This window comes from Tamandua tetradactyla, chromosome 2 (genome assembly GCF_023851605.1).
Source record: "Tamandua tetradactyla isolate mTamTet1 chromosome 2, mTamTet1.pri, whole genome shotgun sequence".
Lineage (NCBI taxonomy): Eukaryota > Metazoa > Chordata > Mammalia > Pilosa > Myrmecophagidae > Tamandua > Tamandua tetradactyla.
In genome coordinates this window covers 45,682,222-45,699,873 of record NC_135328.1, presented here as the reverse complement: position 1 = coordinate 45,699,873, position 17,652 = coordinate 45,682,222, and the positions used below count along the sequence as shown (strand labels likewise).

Genomic DNA, 17,652 nt, shown 5'->3' with positions numbered 1-17,652 from the left:
TGCCACCTCCCCTTCCCCAACCATTTTTAAAATTCACATTCCCTCTGCTAGTTTTGCTACTAATGAACCAATTCCTTATATACGATGCATTGTCCCCTAAAGCCTCTTTTGCAACCAGAAAAAGGTTGGCCTTGTTTATTTCTATGTAGGAATAATAATCTGCCAGACACCTTAAATACATGATCCCACTTTAATACTGACAGCACTTTGTGAGTGGTAGATGTGGACCCCATTTTAAATATGAGGAATCCAGAGCTCACAGACCTGAAGCTACCTGCCTGAGATCTGTGCCTAAGACAGATGTAGCAGCCCAGGTTTATGACGAACCAAAGCATTTTGTTTCTCCTTTACCCACTACCTCTCTGGAGTTCACTGTTTTATATTCATGAGGAAAAAGAAAAAGGAATTAATTTTTATGTCTCAAATATTAAATGAAGCAGGAAAGCTATTCCTCTAAGGAGAGTTTGAACTTTTGCAGGACCAATTTATGTGATTTTTGACATAGAATCACTGTTGAGATCTAGCCATGCTGAAATTTGCATTTTAATCTCTTGGTGAATTTTCAAGGATTAATTTTAAATGACTAAATTGCTGCATCACAGATTCAAACAATCAATAGCCGTGGGATTGTTAATATGAGAGTGTGCTGTAGAGGATAGAACATGAGTTTGGGAGACAATCAGACATTGGTCTCTCCCCTCTGGACCCTTGGGCTAGTTACTTATAGCCTCTGAGCCTCAGTGTCCTTATCTAATAAAGAAAAAGCATGAAGAATAAATGTAGTATTAAAGTTCCAAGTACAATGCCTAATTCTGCCTAGATGCTGCTTTAAATACACTCCGCTCCTCCAGTTTCTCTCAATTTTCCTAGAATTCTAGTCTTAACCTCTCTTGAAGTCTGAGTTGCAGCTGAGGGGAAGGAAGTATAATTCCCTGGGGCTTGTCTTTTCTAGGTTTTCACTGACATTCTTGGTTATAAAGTTCAAAACTTTTCTTTTCAGGGGTTATCTATTTGGCCACAAAAGTCTGCTAATTAGCTTGGTTGACACCAGAATTTCCTAAGCCTGGGACTAGTGCAGGGAACAGAGTCCAGAGCTCCAGTACTTATAATATAGGAGGTTCTGTATTAAGGTTCTGTAAATATTTATTGATTATTTCCTTTAAGGAACATGCTGAGCCATGAGAACAGCAAAGAAAAGCATAAAAGGACTTTGAGATGTGGAACTTTATTTTGTCACCAGATAATCAAGTTTTGGACAGCTTCAAAGAAGAATTAATATAAGAAAGAAGGGAGCTAGTACTTTTTGAATACCCATTGTGTACCAGACACATTATATCATGAAATCGCTGTTCTGGTGAGGAAATGATGTCTAGAGAAGTGAAGTAACTTAGTCACTCATCACACTATCAATAAATGCTCAAACCAGAATTCACACCCAGGTCTGTCTATTTTGAGATGGTGCTGGGTTCTGGCCCCCCAACTCTACTAGCTCCCTATACCTTTTGTAATATTCACTCACCACAAGGGTAAATTGTATCATTAACTTTGCAGCATTGTTTGTTTAATGTCATCTCTCCTTCCATAAGGACAGGGATCAGTATTTCTTTCATTACTGTATCTCCATAATTAACACTGTGCCCAGAACATAGTAGATATTCAGTAGATATTTATAGAGTGTATGACTGAATGAATGATTTAACAATGCCACTACTTCCAGGAGGAGGAAAACAGCAGTTCTTTTCACTTTGCTTTTGGGCCAATATATCTGCAAGACATTAATGTAAAGCAAACTTTAGATAATTAACTGTTTCCACTTTCAGACCCCTTGTTGAAGTTAATTCTCATTCCCACAATTTCTTTGTAAAAATATTTTCTTCCTTTTCATTGAAAAGCTATCACTATGTAATTGCTCAACAGGGTTTTCTCTGTCTATCAAGATAACACATGTAGGAGTGAATTTTATGCAGGCAATAATTAAATGAGCATAAATTTTTGTAAATTTTAAACAGTTGACCCGCATTTTAAAAAGCCACAGATCATGAACAGATATATAGTAATAATTACATTGTAAACTAGCAGTATAAGGGATTTTCTTAGGGGCCAGGTTTTGAGGTTTACTTTTGATTAATGGATAATCATATAGAACATCATTTGGAATATTAAACAAACCTGCCTTAATTATCTGGCTGGTGTCATACCAAGTGGTTAATGATGCAAGGAAAGTGTTTAGAATGGACAGTTAAACACAGAACATTGCCCAGATTCCACTTTGTCAAAAGATGCTCCATGATATAGAAAAGATTTATGAACGCATCCTGACTTTCAAAAATAAACAAGTTGAGTTGATCGTGGAAGACCTATTATCTAATACTGAGATTATGGAGAATTCCATTGTTGCTCTTAAGGGATGTCAGCTAATTGTTTATTGTAATGGTTTTTCCATTCACACAGGATAAAAGTTGACCTTGGGGTAAACTCTGCTTTCTTTCCTGTAATATACTTTTCTGGTTTGATTGCTTATTTGAAGTTGTGGATTCTTTCTCAGAGTATTTGTAGAAAAAAAATTCATGATTCCCTTTTAGGAATTCCACATAACTAAGGTAACCTAAATTCTTCTTAAAACAAAATGACACAAAACAATAAAACATTGGTTTTAAAGATTTCCGTTAAGGAAAATAATATGAGCCATAATCATTTCAGAAAACAAGACATATTAACAAAACGAAGCCTCTTGCCATTGGAAGCCTCCTCCAGACACAGTACAGTAGGTCTTTATCGTCTGTACTGGGAATGAAGCTGAAAGTCACAAAGACTAATAAATGGACAGACAGTGTGGCGGATTAGCATCTGTTTTGAAGGCTCCAAGGAGTACCCAGCTTAGAGTCTGTTCTTTGGTTTAGGGATTATCTCATTTCCCTAAGGTACTGAACTTAAGACGCTTTCTTTCTAAGCCTCACTATATCCCCCCCATTCCCAGCCCACTCCAACCCCCCACCACCACCACACCCACTCCCACTCCCACCTGCTTCATAACCTCAGGCTTGGATCCTGGGGAGTCTGGATTCCCCAGGCACCTGGATTGGTGGAGGAGCCAGCAGGGGTAGCCCGGAGGGAGTAGCCATTATGAGGCTTCTCTTGGGGGATGGTTTATTATGAGGTGCCATTCCCTTCCTCTTTGTGTGATTTTAGAACCACAGAGGGTTAGAGCTGGAAGGGGCCTTTACTGTGATTTCTTTGTGGAGATGAGAAACTGAAGCCTAGAGAATCGAATAGGCTTGTACAAGATGAAACTCATCTTCCAGTCTGCTCTATACCTATTGACCAGAGATCTTCCTTGGTTTTTTAGTAATGGTTAGCTTTGTATCCCTGCTGCCTGGCTCCTACTGTGTGGGCATGTAATAAATATTAGGTGGATGAGGAATACTCACAGGAAAATAATTGTATTTGTTACTGAGATAGTGCTTAATCTGTGAATAGAAAAGGAAATGTCCTTAAATCTAAAAACTTACTAGTTTTAGAAAAATAATGGAGACCTTTTGAGCATGGACACTGGGAAATAGTCTCACTAAGGAAGGTTTCTTTTCCTAGCCAGCAAGTTACACAGAGGAGTAATTGGCAGGGAAAAGAAGAAAGTAATTTCTTAGGCTTGGCTCTGGTTGCATTATAATCCTGGGCATTAGGCCTAGGACGAGTGGCCAGTGACACTATGTCTGACAGCAGTGATGGTTCTAAAGAAGGATTTATCCTTTATTAAACAAATGAATCCTCCCTTTTAAAAAACTTGTTGTTGTGCAAGTAGACAACAAGCGTGGTACACAGTAACCTGAAACTCTAGGGTCATCCAGTGTTCTTCCTCCCTCACTCCGCTGGTCTGAATCACTGTCAAGTACTGTGATTTTACTGTACAGATATCTCCCTTATCCATCTTCAAAACTTTAACCCATATAATTTGTTTTAATCATTTCTTTCCTGGAATATGGCAATAGATGTGATCTGATTGCCCTGTTTCCTGCTTGCCCTCTCCTATCTGACCTCCATAGAGCCTCCAGAAAGATTTTCAAAAATGAACATGTCATGATCCTACAGCAGCTCCCTGGCCTGTGGGGTAAAGTCTAGGCCCCCACAGGATCTGAATCTTCCTGTCCCACCAGTTCCTTGCTCTGTATCCTACCCTTCACTCAGCTGACTTGCCTTTAGCTCCTCTCGCCTCCCGGCCTTTGCCTCTGCTTGGAATACCCTTCTCCTCCTGTCTCCTAAGTGAACCCATATTGGGAGACCCAGACCAAATGTCTTTTCCCCTGTCAAGTCTTTCCCAGCCTCTCCTTCCATACCCTTCGAGCAGAGTGAATCTTCCCTTGGCCAACCCCAGAGCCAGCCTAGACCAGCGTACTTTGCACATGGGTTTCTGCATCTCATGCCCCCACCCCCACCCTCAGACTAAGCTCCTGGAAAACAAAGGTCATGTGTTTACTTCTGCAGTTTCAGCTCCCAGGTCCCTGCTAGGCACATCACAGGAATTAAACAAGTATGTGCTGATTTCCTATTTTATAGAAGACAGAAGTGGGAGGTTGGGGACTTAATTCCACTGGAGGAAAGTGCTTTGAGGTAATGGCACACTTGTGTCATTTATCCATATAAGCTCACGAATGAATATGTTCTAGCTGCATTCTTGACCCATGATAACTTTCCATGGAAGCCTTCTCTTCTTCTCCTTTTTCCCTTCTCCCTGGGCTCTTACCCCATCTAAAGATTTGATTGACCTGGGTGTGAAATGAATCCCTGCTTCTGTGTAGAGCACCCCCACCTCACAGTTATCTAATGAATGAACCACCTATTTTTTACGTTTTTAATGTGCAGCCACAGATACCTTAAAACACTACCTCCTCAGCAAGTTTACTTGCCTCTGTACAGTCTCTAGTGTCACTTCTTCCATTATGGACCCTTCAGCATTACTAAGTAATTGATCATGTCTTTAGATTCAGACAAAGGTTTTCTGAAGTTAAGTGCTATGTTCTTCTTCATATGCCACCTTGTCCCTCTTCTGAGCCAGTGTGTTTCCTGTTACATCATGCTGTTCACCCTCAAGCTAAGGAAAAGAAGTGAAGTTGTCAGCCAATCACTTCCTCCAGTCATTGATACATTCTTTCATCAAACTGTTATATGATTGGATATATAATTTTACTTAAAGGGAAGAAAACATTTATAACTGAGTCGTTATAAGACAAATTGCTGAGGAAACACACAGAAGAGATTGATTTATAGGGAGTCAGGAAAGCCTTCCAGGAAGAGGTGACATTTGAGCTTGAAAGGTAAATGGATAGGAATAGAAAAGCATTCTAGGCAGAGGAAATACCAGAAATAAAGTCCTGGGAATATGAAAAAGCTGGGCAGTTCTAAGAAATTGAGGATTGGTGTGGCTCCAGCTACTGGATACTGAAAGGTAAGGGTCAAGGATCCCTCTCTCTACGGGGTCTTCTACTGAGCTGCGGCCTGGTGGAAATGGCAAGTGCTCCCTATAGCTGCCAAGGTCCCTCTTTACCCCGAGGTGCACCCACGGCTGAGCGAGATTCCCAGGGCTGTCGCTGCTCCCACCCACTCCCACCCGCTCAGGCGGGTGGCATCCCAGAAGGAAAGAGGCAGGGGAGGAAGCAGATAAGAAAGACAGCTTCTGTTTAGACACAAATATCTTGGTAATCAGCACAGATGGGATGAGAAATACCAAAAAAAAAAAAAAAAAAGTACATGACAGTTTAGAAAGAATTTGGCTAAATGTTAACATGTTTTTAACATACCTGTGTAGAGCTTTTGGAATAAGCACCTGAGTCCCCCAGAACCTTACTGGTGATGGGAGCTATGCCTTAACCAAGGGATTTTTTTATTTCAGAAACGTTCTTTTCCCTATCCCCAAAAGTATCCATGTGCTTTTTTTTTTTCCTCCCACCAAAATAAGGCACAGAATTTGTCTCTGATGCTGTGTCTCCCTATTTGGATGGCAAGCTGTGTAACATATTTCTACCCAGCGTGAAGCTTCTTGGCAGACTCTTGAGGCCGCGTTTTGGTGGCTTCAGAGTTATCTTTGGATCTGTCAAAAGTGCTAATGGGCTTTCTGGCCTTCTTTAAGCTCCTCATTTCTATTTTCTTTTTACTTCCATCCTCTCCTAAAAGAAAAATTCATGTAATTCATCAGCAGTTAAGCTTTTACAGAAATGCTCAGCTGAAGACTTGTATTTTTGTTTGCAAGAGCTCTGCCATGTCACTGTCTTCAGAGCAAACCCCATCCTGACATCATTAGCTCAGCACGCCTCAGTCCACCCAGCAAGAGATGTGCTTGTTGACTAATTCAGACAGCCTTTCATTTTTTGTTTTGTTTTTCATTGAGTTTGTTAAAAGGCAAGTTGGTGTGATGGTTGGAGCATGAGTTTTAGTTTTAGAAAACCTGGTTTTGAAACTTGGCTCTGCCCGTTCCACAGCCTTCCTGAACTTTATTTTCCCCATCTATAAAATTCAGATGATGATGCCTATTTTGCAGGGTCATTGAGAAGATTAGAGGTAACACAGATAAAGTACTATTGCCTGACATATAGGATTACTCAATAAGTGAGGCAACTGTAGTTAGAAAAAAAATTCTCTTTCTTTAGGCATACTTGGATCTTATTTTGTTTCCTATGCTATGCTTTATTTTTCAGAATACAATTTTTTCCTACCATTTTGAATGGTATATAAAGACAAGAGCACAGATTTAGAGACAAACCTGCCCATGTCTGAATAACATCTTAACCACTTACTGTGTGACTTGGGTCAAATTGCTACACTTCTCTGTGCTCTGTTTTCTCATTTGTATATAGGGATAATACCTAGCTTAAGGCATGATTTCAAGATTAGGTGAAATAATATATGTAAAGCCTTGCACATTGTAGAGGGACAGTGTCGTGTAAAGGAAAGTGTATGAACTGTCAAGTTGGATCTGAGTCTAAATTCTGACTTCACCAGTTACTGAACCTCTCCAAAACTTAATTTTTCATGCTCTATATTGGAAGAAATAATACCTCATTAGATTTTTGTGAGAATTGCATAAGATTAGACATGCAGAGTGCCTGGTACAGTGCCTGGCACTTGGTAGACAGTCAGTAATATGGAGTTATTAATTCACTTGCTCTATTTTTAAAGGTCAGTAGTTAACCTGGTACTCCAGTCAAACAATATTGTTGAAAAGCACTTGGTACTATTTTGCATGTAAAATCCACTTGGTTTATTTGAATTTGTAGGTTATAGATCTTTAATCATTATAAACTGCAATTGCTGGAAATAGTGTTCCTTCCTGCCCCAACCTCCATTATTTTCAGAAGATTATATTGTATGACTTTGAAGATCTATAACATTAAAGGAATTAGCATATACATGTGCATTATTAAAGTCAGGTGGATATAGAAATAGGTGCAGAAATGAAATACATTGCATTTTTTTCCTGAAATCTGAAGAGTGCCAATCTGTAGCACTAATTAAAGGAATAAAGCCCAGACTGGAGAAAAAGCAAGTTAAAACACTGCTTTGTTACAACTAGCTGCCGTTTGTCTTCGTTTTTGTTGTTGTTGCCTTTTGAGGGAAATACCTGGAAACGGTCTATCTTTGAAACTGCTTATTGCCAACCCAGCCATTTTAGAGGATATAAACCATGGAGGAAGGGGACAACAGCAGTGATGACAGGAGAGGATCACGCCTGACCTTCTCGAGTGGAATCTATTGGACAGAAACAGGCTCTGTGCCAGAAGCACTTTGGTCCTGCACCTATACTTTCTTTGCTTAGGCATATGGCATAGTGCATTGGGAAAGTTCTAGGATCTAGGGTCAAAACTGAAGCTGCAGATTGTCTTTGCCACTTATTAGACTGTTTGATGTTGGCAAATGTTTCTAAGCCCTTGGCTTTCCTCATTTGTAAAATTGCACAATTTCTGTCCTGCTTATCTTACAGGACTGTTAGGAAGAGCAAATGCAGTGCCGCTTATGACCTCATGTTATAAACTGTAATCACTACACAAAGATGTGACTGCGCAGATGAGTTTCATCTCTAAAGTCTCTCCCAACCTGACATTTGATGGTTTTGTACAAGAGTGAGATTTGGCCTCCCAGGTAGAAAGAATAGGGCAGGGGGAGGAGAGTATATATTTTTTATTATTTTCAGTTTCTTATGCTTTTGTTAGGTGCTAGATTGTAATATGAACAAAAAAAAATAAGCCACAAACCTTCCCTTCTTCTTCCTCCTAGAGAAATCTGACAGAATATTTTGTGGCTGTGGATGTAAACAACATGTTGCATCTGTATGCCAGTATGCTGTACGAACGGCGGATACTCATCATTTGTAGCAAACTCAGCACTGTGAGTAGATGGGCTTTTAAATTATTTTATTTTAGCTGAAAGATATACTAGCAGTATTGAAGAAGATTTTACAGAAAGAAATTAGCCACGATCCCCTCGTATGCTAACATGTCATTTTCATTGTGTTCCTTTATAGTGATAATGCACATCTCATTTATTTGTCTAGTTTCACAATCATTAATAGCTTTCCACTTGATCATGTGTTATAAACATTTTACATATTTTCACTTAAGCTCATCATTGTAATTTTTTAATGTCTATTACATTCCATTATACCGATATGTCATCATTTATTACATCTTTCTTCTTTTGATGGCCCCTTAGGTTGTTCATGGTTTATTCCTTTCATAAATAATACTACAGTGTACATCTTTCATCTTCTTTTTCCTCATGTAGTTCATACTGTAAGGAATGATACCATCAGGTCAAAGGACTTGTTGAGCTCTGTGACTTCTATACTGCAGATCGCTTCCCAAATAGGCTTTGGTTGTTTACAGTGACTGCTACCAGCTGTATATGAATGAACTGTTTTCACTGCAGTCTTGTCAGAATTGTTTGTGTTCATCCATATGTGTTTTAATGTTGCTAATAAAGTAGGTATAAAATGTTATTTCATGTTTGCTTTCATTTTAATTTCTTTGATTAGAAGTAACTATGAATATTTTTCCTTAGATCTGTTCCTACTTGTGTTTTAACATCTTTCCCATTTATCTTAAAGGTGTCTTGAATTTGTTATTAACTGGAATGAGCTTTTTACATATTGTAATAACTTTTGCTGTGTGTGCAATATAAATATATTCCATAGTTATTTTATTTTAGTTTTTTACTTGCTTCTTATAAGAGTTATGTTCTCCAGTGTTTTATTATGAAAATTTTCAAACGTTGCAGAATGATGAAAGCATTTGACACCAAACACTCATATACTTCCATCTTGATTCCACTACTAACATTTTACTGTGCTTGCTTTATTACATATTTTCTATCTGTCCATCGCTCATTTCATCCATCAGTCCATCTTATTTTTGATGCATTTCAAATTAAATCACAGACATCAGTATACTTTCCCCTAAATAATTTTGTTTTTATATTATTAACTATAGTTCAATATATATTTTCAGTTTGCTTGTTTGTTCTTTTAGGTAAACTTATATACAGGAATTGACTCAGAATAGAATGCCTAATAGGTACCTCTCATTTAGAAAGAGAAGAAAGACCTTTTTATATTGGGAATTTCTCTAATGGAGGCCTTATAAATGAAATCAGTTCATAAGTATGTTTACTTATGAATAAAAGGAGCCTAACAATGAAAACTTTATGAAACTGTTAGAGAGCATTTTCTTTATGGTTTCATCATAATTTCATTATTTATTTGGTTATTGTTTGCTTTTAAAGAACTCAAATTTTTTATTGCTCATAGCACATAGTAGGTGACGAAGCATGGCTATTGCCCTGCAGGTAAAAACAGCCTATAGTAGATCTCTTGCTTTGTTTTGAATTTTATTTTAATTCATAAATGCAGTTCATAACCTCAGGGCATGAACACCCAGACTGAGTTTCAAAATGATGGTATTGCCAAGCAGCTTTATCGTTGTTTCTTTGTGGGGTGAATGGAATGAGAGTGTAATTGAAAGAATCTAGACCAAAACCAGTTCCAATTGCTTTGGAGTTTTAAACTGCAGTTGAACAAAAACAGGGCATTATGTCAGGTTGAATTGAATTCTCAGCAATATAATCATGTTATTTTTTTGAGCCCTTATCATGTACCAAGCATTGCCTTATCATGTACCAAGCATTTTACATCTATCAACTCATTTAATCATCACTACAACAGTTGGAGGTAATAACAAAATCTACCGCAATCTTGTAGATAAGGAAGAATATCTCTTCCCTGTGATTTTGTTGAGATAAATTAGTGGATTAAACACACAAAGTTATTTCTGTTTCTTTCCTAAATTAAAATTAAATAAAGGAATAAATCTACAAGCACAAAGAGCAGATACAGCAGAGATTTAAAAGTGGTGAGAATATATACTGCTAGCAACTTTATGCTAATATTTGAAAACTTAGGTGAAACAGATGGAAAAATATATAATTTATGAAAACTGACCCAAGAAGAAATAGAAAATTGAATAGGTCATTCAATTTATAGAAATTAAATTTACAGGTATCAGAACGTTTATAAAATTATAGTTATTAAAATCCTAGTAGTATCATAGAGGCATACAACTAAACTGATGAAACAAAATAGAGAACTCAGAAACAAACCACATGTATATGGACTTTTCCTATATGACAGAAGCAGCATTGTAGACTCCACGGTGAGATGGATTTTTTGATGATTGGTTTCAATAATTGTTTTTTCCATATAACTGGGGGGAGAACTCCTCTCTCACACCATATGCAAAACTGAATTCCAAATGGATCAAAGATTTAACATGAAAGGCAAAATTTAAAAACTTTTAGACAATAAATAGGAGAAGCGTCTCTATAAACTTCAAGAAGATTTATTCATTTAAAGATGATCCCATTTAAATAGGATGACCAAGGAATGCCCTATTGAGAAGGTGACACTTTAGTTTTCTTCTTGCCACCTCAAGGAAATCAACCCAACAATTAGCTCTTTTCTCCTACATTATTTTTTTTCTCACTTGGATACATTCTTATGAACATACAAAGATACTAATGATACTAATGATTCCCAAACTTGCTTGACTAACATCTCCTTTATCATCCTATTTCTCATCTCCCTTTTATAACAAAACTCTTTGAGAAAGTTATCTCTATTTTCTAACTCCTCTCCTCTCATTCTCTCCTCAGTCTTCTGTTGTTAGAATTTAGTCCCCAGTTCTCCACTGAAAGTCTTTATTTGGCTCACCAAAGTCTTCATGTCACATAAAATTAAAGCTCTTTGAACAGGGCCTGGCCCGTAGTGAGTACTATGGCTATGTTTGCTAGTAAATTAATAACTTCTATGATGGGAAGTCACATTTCAGTGTTAAAATTTTAAAATCACAAAAGTTATTTAGACATAAGGATGTAAATACCGTGTTGAATATGATTCCCTTGAATCAAGGGCAAGAAGAATTCTGAGATGAACTGTCACTTAAGTTTTTATTATTATTATTTTAAGCTATAATCTTGTATTACTGACTTAAAAAATGTTTTTTAATAAATAATTGATTCTTAACTCTGCCCTGAATTTCCCTAATTAATGGTAGAAACCTCTTTGTGAGGCCATCTCCTTATATCTCTTATGAAATCAACACCACCCTGATCAATTATATGCAGTTTCTCTGGAGTAAATGTATCAGTTTTATCTAAGCCCACGATTCCAAATTCAGAATTTAAAAGTCTTCTTATTCTTGCTTTTTATTTTCTCAATAGTGTTTTTTTTAAATTATCTTTTAGATTGGGGGTGGAGGAATATGCAAAGGCTATTTTAGCTTTAAGTTTTCAGGTGACCCTGTTTTGACAATCTAGTGACCTGTAATACCTTGTCAAACTACATTTTTCTCAGTTTTGTTTGATAAGATGAAGGCTTAATACTCCTCAGAGCTATCAAGCATCTGAAAGATAAAAGCTGTTGCACACTCCAGAGTGCTATCCTCTCTTAAAGACTGTGTCAGTAGACACACCCAAGAATATTTAGTTCCCAGTTAGGTAATATGCATTTAAGGTTTTCTTGGTCAATAACATTGTAATATTCTGTATAAAAAAAAGTGTAAGTTTTTCTCTTTGCTGAGTTAATGAGTATTAACTGTTTTTCTATGTAAGTGATAAATAGGTTATCATTTAATCTTGTTTAACTTAATCTTATTCTCTATTGTAAATACTTCAGTATGATTTCTGTAGCACAAAGACCCCATATTTTCATATCTGAGTTTAATTCGTATTGCTTTTTGGTAACTCCTAGGGGATAGCATGTAAGTAGAGAGAATAGCATATAATCCACCATCTTATACTACTTAAAGATCTGTGTTATCCCCATTTTATAGAAGAGGCTAAACACTCAGAGAGATGGACTAACTTGCCATGGTCATATGCAAACAGATCAGTGTGATGTAAGGTCAGGAAAGTGAGGCTCTGGTTTCTGTAAGGAGTTATGCCTTTTATAATGGAATTTTAACCCTTTCGAAATGGTTGTTGGGGGCCAGGTTATGTTTATTTAGTACCACTACTACAACTATTTTCAGAAACCTTCTATGGCAACTGTCACAGGAGCCAAAGACACGTTAGGAATATCTATTCCCATGGAGAAAATTAAACATTATTATAAAGAGCCAAAAAGATACTCAGAGCCAAATTTTGTGAATAAGGTGGCTGGTAGAGCTCAGTAATACTGGTTTGGGTAAAAAAAAAATAAGTCCCACTGTTTAGTAATTAAAGGAATTTCTTGTGTAGCTTGAAAGAACTCCAAGATTCCCAAAGAAGAGCTTTGACAGCATATTAGGTTTTTATGATGCTTTTGTGCTTGGGAGGCCCCCAAATTTTCCCCAGCCTTTTAATAATTCTTTTAAGTTAACCTTTCTGAGTCACCTATTATGTGCCAGATACTATGCTAATCATATATATATATATATATATATATTATGTGTTTATCTTTTTTTCATTAGTTCTTGCAGCAACCTAGGAGCTAGTTAATTTATTCTTTTGCACTAATAAAATTGAGATGGTTGTCTAAAATGAGCATCAGAGATGGAATTAAAACCCAAGAGGAACGGGTTTTAATCCCAAACTGATTATCTCCTGCTGCCTCCTTGGTAATTTTGCACTCGTCATGAGTTCATTTTGACACTTGCACCCAGAGAAATATTCTTGGTATGACTCTGTTGACCATGGATCTAAAATGACAGGAAGAACCTCGTGTGGCTTTTACCTTTGAATGCACATCTAAACTTTTCATGTCACGTTTAGTGAGCACTTGCTATGTGCCTGGCACTACTCTAAGGCTCCAGGGAAACAGCAGGCTGGTATGTGAATTTCTGACTGGCACACTCATTCTAATTAGCCAAAACCCATATTTCTCTGAACACTGTTCAGATTTGGTCTACTCTGCATGTTGTTAGAAATGCTGTCTCCCAGCCACACCTGTGCTGTACTGCTGCAGTGAGCTCAGCCTGGTGGGTCCCTAGGATATACCTTCCCTTACTCTGGTCCCTGTTTATCTTGGCCCTAACTCACTCCCCTCTATTATTTAGGAGGACTGCAAGGAGTTTTGAAAAATGAGAATATCCAGTTAAATGGTACAAAGGCATATTTATTTTCCAAAGAGATGTGTATTTGTTTTATTCAGTGAATGATTTTTAGAAACAAATTCTTAGGAGGAAGCACAGTTTAGTATACAAGACCATTACCTAATTAATTGAGCCTCCACATATAATTATTATTGTGGTACCCATAACTAAGAAAAGTGTAACTTTTCTGTTGTTACCTCATTTAGTAGCGTGCCCACACACGCACGCTCTCACACACGCACACACACCTTAATGTCTTTTCCCTGGCTGTTTCTTTCTAAATAAAGAAAAGTTAGTTCCAGATAATGTAGAAGTTGAACAGGACCTGGATACTAGTAGCTTGAAGACTGATGGGTGATATTTTGGTCTCCCCACCAGCACCCTTCAGGACTGGCCCTTAGTAGGTGTTTTAGTAGTCAAGTGAAGGCACGCGTACCTTCCCAACCTTGTTCCAATCCTAACTCACCCACCCCACTCTTGGCACCATCTGGTCTTGTGAACTAAGAAGGGCCAATTTGTAGAGTACAGAATTTTTCAGATTTGACTTCATTCTATTTTCTTTCCTAAAGAACTCTACCTGGGCATGACCATACCAGCCTGTGAAATGGGTTGGATACTTGAATGATGTGTATAAAGCTTTCCTCATTTTTTTCTAGCCCAGAAATAACTAATCCTGTTTGTTTATCTGAGCCCTTGAAGCAGAGATGAGAGTATCAGTTTAAGATGGGTTTGAAATATTGAACCAAAGCCAGGGCCTCTTTGCCTGCACACTCCATTCTGCATGTTCCAGCCGTAGGAACAAGCTGCATTATTTTATTTCAAACTGTGCTCAAGGGAAGCCAAGGCCTTGTAACTAGAAACTTACCTAACAGAGACTTCTAAGGCTAAATTTACTGTTCTTTTTAAAAAAATAAAATAAATCAAACATTTGTTTGTTCATCTTTTGTATGTTAAAAAAGAGAGGGATTAACCTAGTTCACACTCACAACCTAAGAAGTGTATTCAAAGTGAGAAGCAAACTAATCTTTTTGGTGAAGAGGGAAATCCTTAACAAAATACAATGAAGTGTCATGAAATACAGACTCTCCAGCTTTCAAATAGAATAGCCTCTCCAAGAGTCTCTAGTACATAAAATTTTATTGTAGCTCAGAGATTATTAAAAACTATTTAAGTGAAACTTCCAAGTGACAGAAAGTAGGATAGAAGATTGCTATGTTTTATTTACATGTTTTTTTTTTCTGTTTAAAAATGTAAATACAATTAACTGCTTTTTGAACCATATTCTTCATTTAATTATGTCTGGTTTTCTCTTGTTCATATTGAACTGTAACTAGAATGAAGAGCCTTGAGATGGTCTATGGAATCTATATTATAATATAGAGCCTCAACAATTTAATTTGTGATGGTTTAAAAATTGACATATCATCCACCAGCCATAGACTCTCTCCTAGTTCCTACCTTCCTTTCCCGTCTCCTCTCCCATCGCTTCAACGAACTTGAGCACCTGTTGTGGACTAAGTATAGGATGCGGATTGTTGGTGATTCCCAAATACAGATCCATGAATTAGTTGTATTAGAATCATTAGAGAACTTGTTATAAAAGTTCTTGAGTACCACCATGAGCCATTTGGGTTCACAAGGTCTAGTATGGAACCACAGAATGTATATGTTTTAAGAATTCCCAAATGATTGATATACAGCCAGATTTGCATGCCATCAAATGCACAGTTCTTTTAAGATACAAGCAATATTTATTCCTTGCTCTTAATTTGCATCATTAGACTAGTTTTCTTTAAAAAAAATGTTATAGAACCATAATGCATAAAATACAGAATTTCCATGTACCATCCCACCACCAGCACCTTGCATTGGTGTGGAGCATTTGTTATGACTGATGATAACACATATTTGTAATTGTACTATTTAATCTTTTTTTTAAACATTTTTTATTACAAAATTTAACATATATTCAAAAAATGAATTTTAAAGTACATTTTAACTATTAGTTATAGAACAGATTTCAAAGTTCTGTATGGGTTACAGTTCCATAATTTCAGGTTTTTCGTTCTAGCTGCTCCAAGACACTGGAGACTAAAAAGAAATATCAATATAACGATTTAGTGACCTACTTATTTGTCAAATTCTAACTTCTCTGTTATAATTCATCCTTCTCTTTTTATCATTCTCCCAATCTTTATGTACTATTTTTTAAAAGTTACCTTTGTAACAATTGATGAAAAATTACTAAGACAGTATTTTTAACTATTGCCCATAATTTACATTAAGTGCATGTTTTCCACCGTACCACCTTATTATTAACACCTTATTAGTGTTGTACATTTGTTATAATTCATGAAAGAACATTCTTATACTGGTACTATTAACTATAGTCCATCTTCTACAATGGGGTTCACTGCGATATACAGTCCTATATTTCATCTTTTAATTTTTATTCTAGTAACATATAAGACCTAAGATTTCCCCTTTTAACCACATTCACCTATACAATTTACTGATGTTAATTACATTCACAGTAATGTGCTATCATCACCCCAATCCATTTCCAAACCTTGGCAATCAACCTAAATAGAAATTCCATGCAAGTTAACCATCCACTCCTCCTTCTATAGCCCAGTTATCTCCTGGTAACCTATATTTCTAGATTCTAACTCTGAAGAGTTTGCTTATTATAATCAGTTCTTATCAGTAAGATCATGCAATCTTTATCCTTTTGTGTTTGGCTTATTTCACTCAGCATAATTTCCTTGAGGTTTATCCAACTAGTTGCATGTATCAGGACTTCATTCCTTTTTTAGGGTTGATTAATATTCCATTATATGTATAAGCCACGTTTTGTTTAACTATTCATTAGTTGATGGACACTTGAGTTGCTTCCACCTTTTGGCAGTTGTGATTAATACTGCTATGTGCAAATATCTGTTCAAGCTCTGCTTTCAGTTCTTCTGGGTATATGCCTAGTAATGGAAATTGCTGGGTCATACGATAATTCTGTACTTTGCTTCCAGAGAAATAGCCAAACTATCTTTCACAGAGGCCACACCATTTTACATCCCCACCAGCAGTGAATGAGTGTTTCTATTTCTCCACATCCTCTCCTACACTTGTAATTTTCTGTTTTTCTAATAGTAGCCATTCTGTGGGTGTGAAATGATACAATATTGTGGTTTTGATTTGCATTTCCCTAATAGCTAATGATGTTGAGCATCTCTTCATTTGCTCTCTAGCCATTTGTATATCCTCTTTGATGAAATGCCTATTTTTTGCCCATTTTTAAATTGGGTTGTTTATCTTTTTATTGTTGAGTTGTAAGATTTCTTTATATATTCTGGATATTTTAAACCTTTATCAGATAAGTGGTTTCCAAATATTTTATCCAGTTGGGTAGAGTGTCTTTTCACTTTCTTGACAAAGTCCTTTGAGGCACAATAGTTTTTAATTTTGAGGAAATCCCATTTATCTATTTATTCTTTTGTCACTTGTGCTTTGAGTGTAAAGTCTAAGAAACCATTACCTAACACAGGATCCTGAAGATGCTTCCTTACATTTTCTCCTAGGAGCATTATAGTCCAGATTCTTATATTTAGACCTTGATCCATTTTGAGTTAATTTTTATATCAGGTGATGATGGGATCTCTTTCATTTTTTACATATAGATACCACTTCTCCCAGCATCATTCAACAAAACCATTCTTTCCCAGTTGAGTGGACTTGACAGACTTGTCAAAAAAGATCAATGAGAAGCAGAAATTGTAACAGAGAAGTTAGAAATTAATAAATAATTATCACTACTGAATCATTATATAGATACTTCTTTTTAGTTTCTAGTGTATTAGAACAGCCAGTAGGAAATTCCTGAAATTTTGAAATTGTAAATAATACTATACTTTGAAAGTTGCTCTATAACTACTTGTTAAAATGAACTTTGAAATATATCACTTTTTTGTATATATGTTATATTTCATAATAAAAAATGTTTTAAAAAAATCAGTTGGCCATAGATTGTGAGGGTCAGTTCCTGAACACT

General features: G+C 36.5%; 1 protein-coding gene across 13 annotated transcripts in view; it reads left to right on the top strand.

Moving 5' to 3' along the window:
* Positions 1-17,652, top strand: part of DENND1A (DENN domain containing 1A) — a 665,083-nt gene that overhangs the window by 351,968 nt on the left and 295,463 nt on the right. For 12 of the 13 annotated variants that reach the window (XR_013169077.1, XM_077144393.1, XM_077144391.1 and 9 more), the window contains one exon: positions 8,263-8,373. The exons of the other annotated variant lie outside the window; for it this stretch is intronic. Coding sequence is in view for 11 of the 12 variants with exons in the window: in XM_077144393.1 (XP_077000508.1) it covers positions 8,263-8,373 (111 nt within the window). In the remaining variant the exon portion in view is untranslated. The remainder of the gene's footprint in view (positions 1-8,262; positions 8,374-17,652) is intronic. 13 annotated transcript variants of the gene reach the window in all.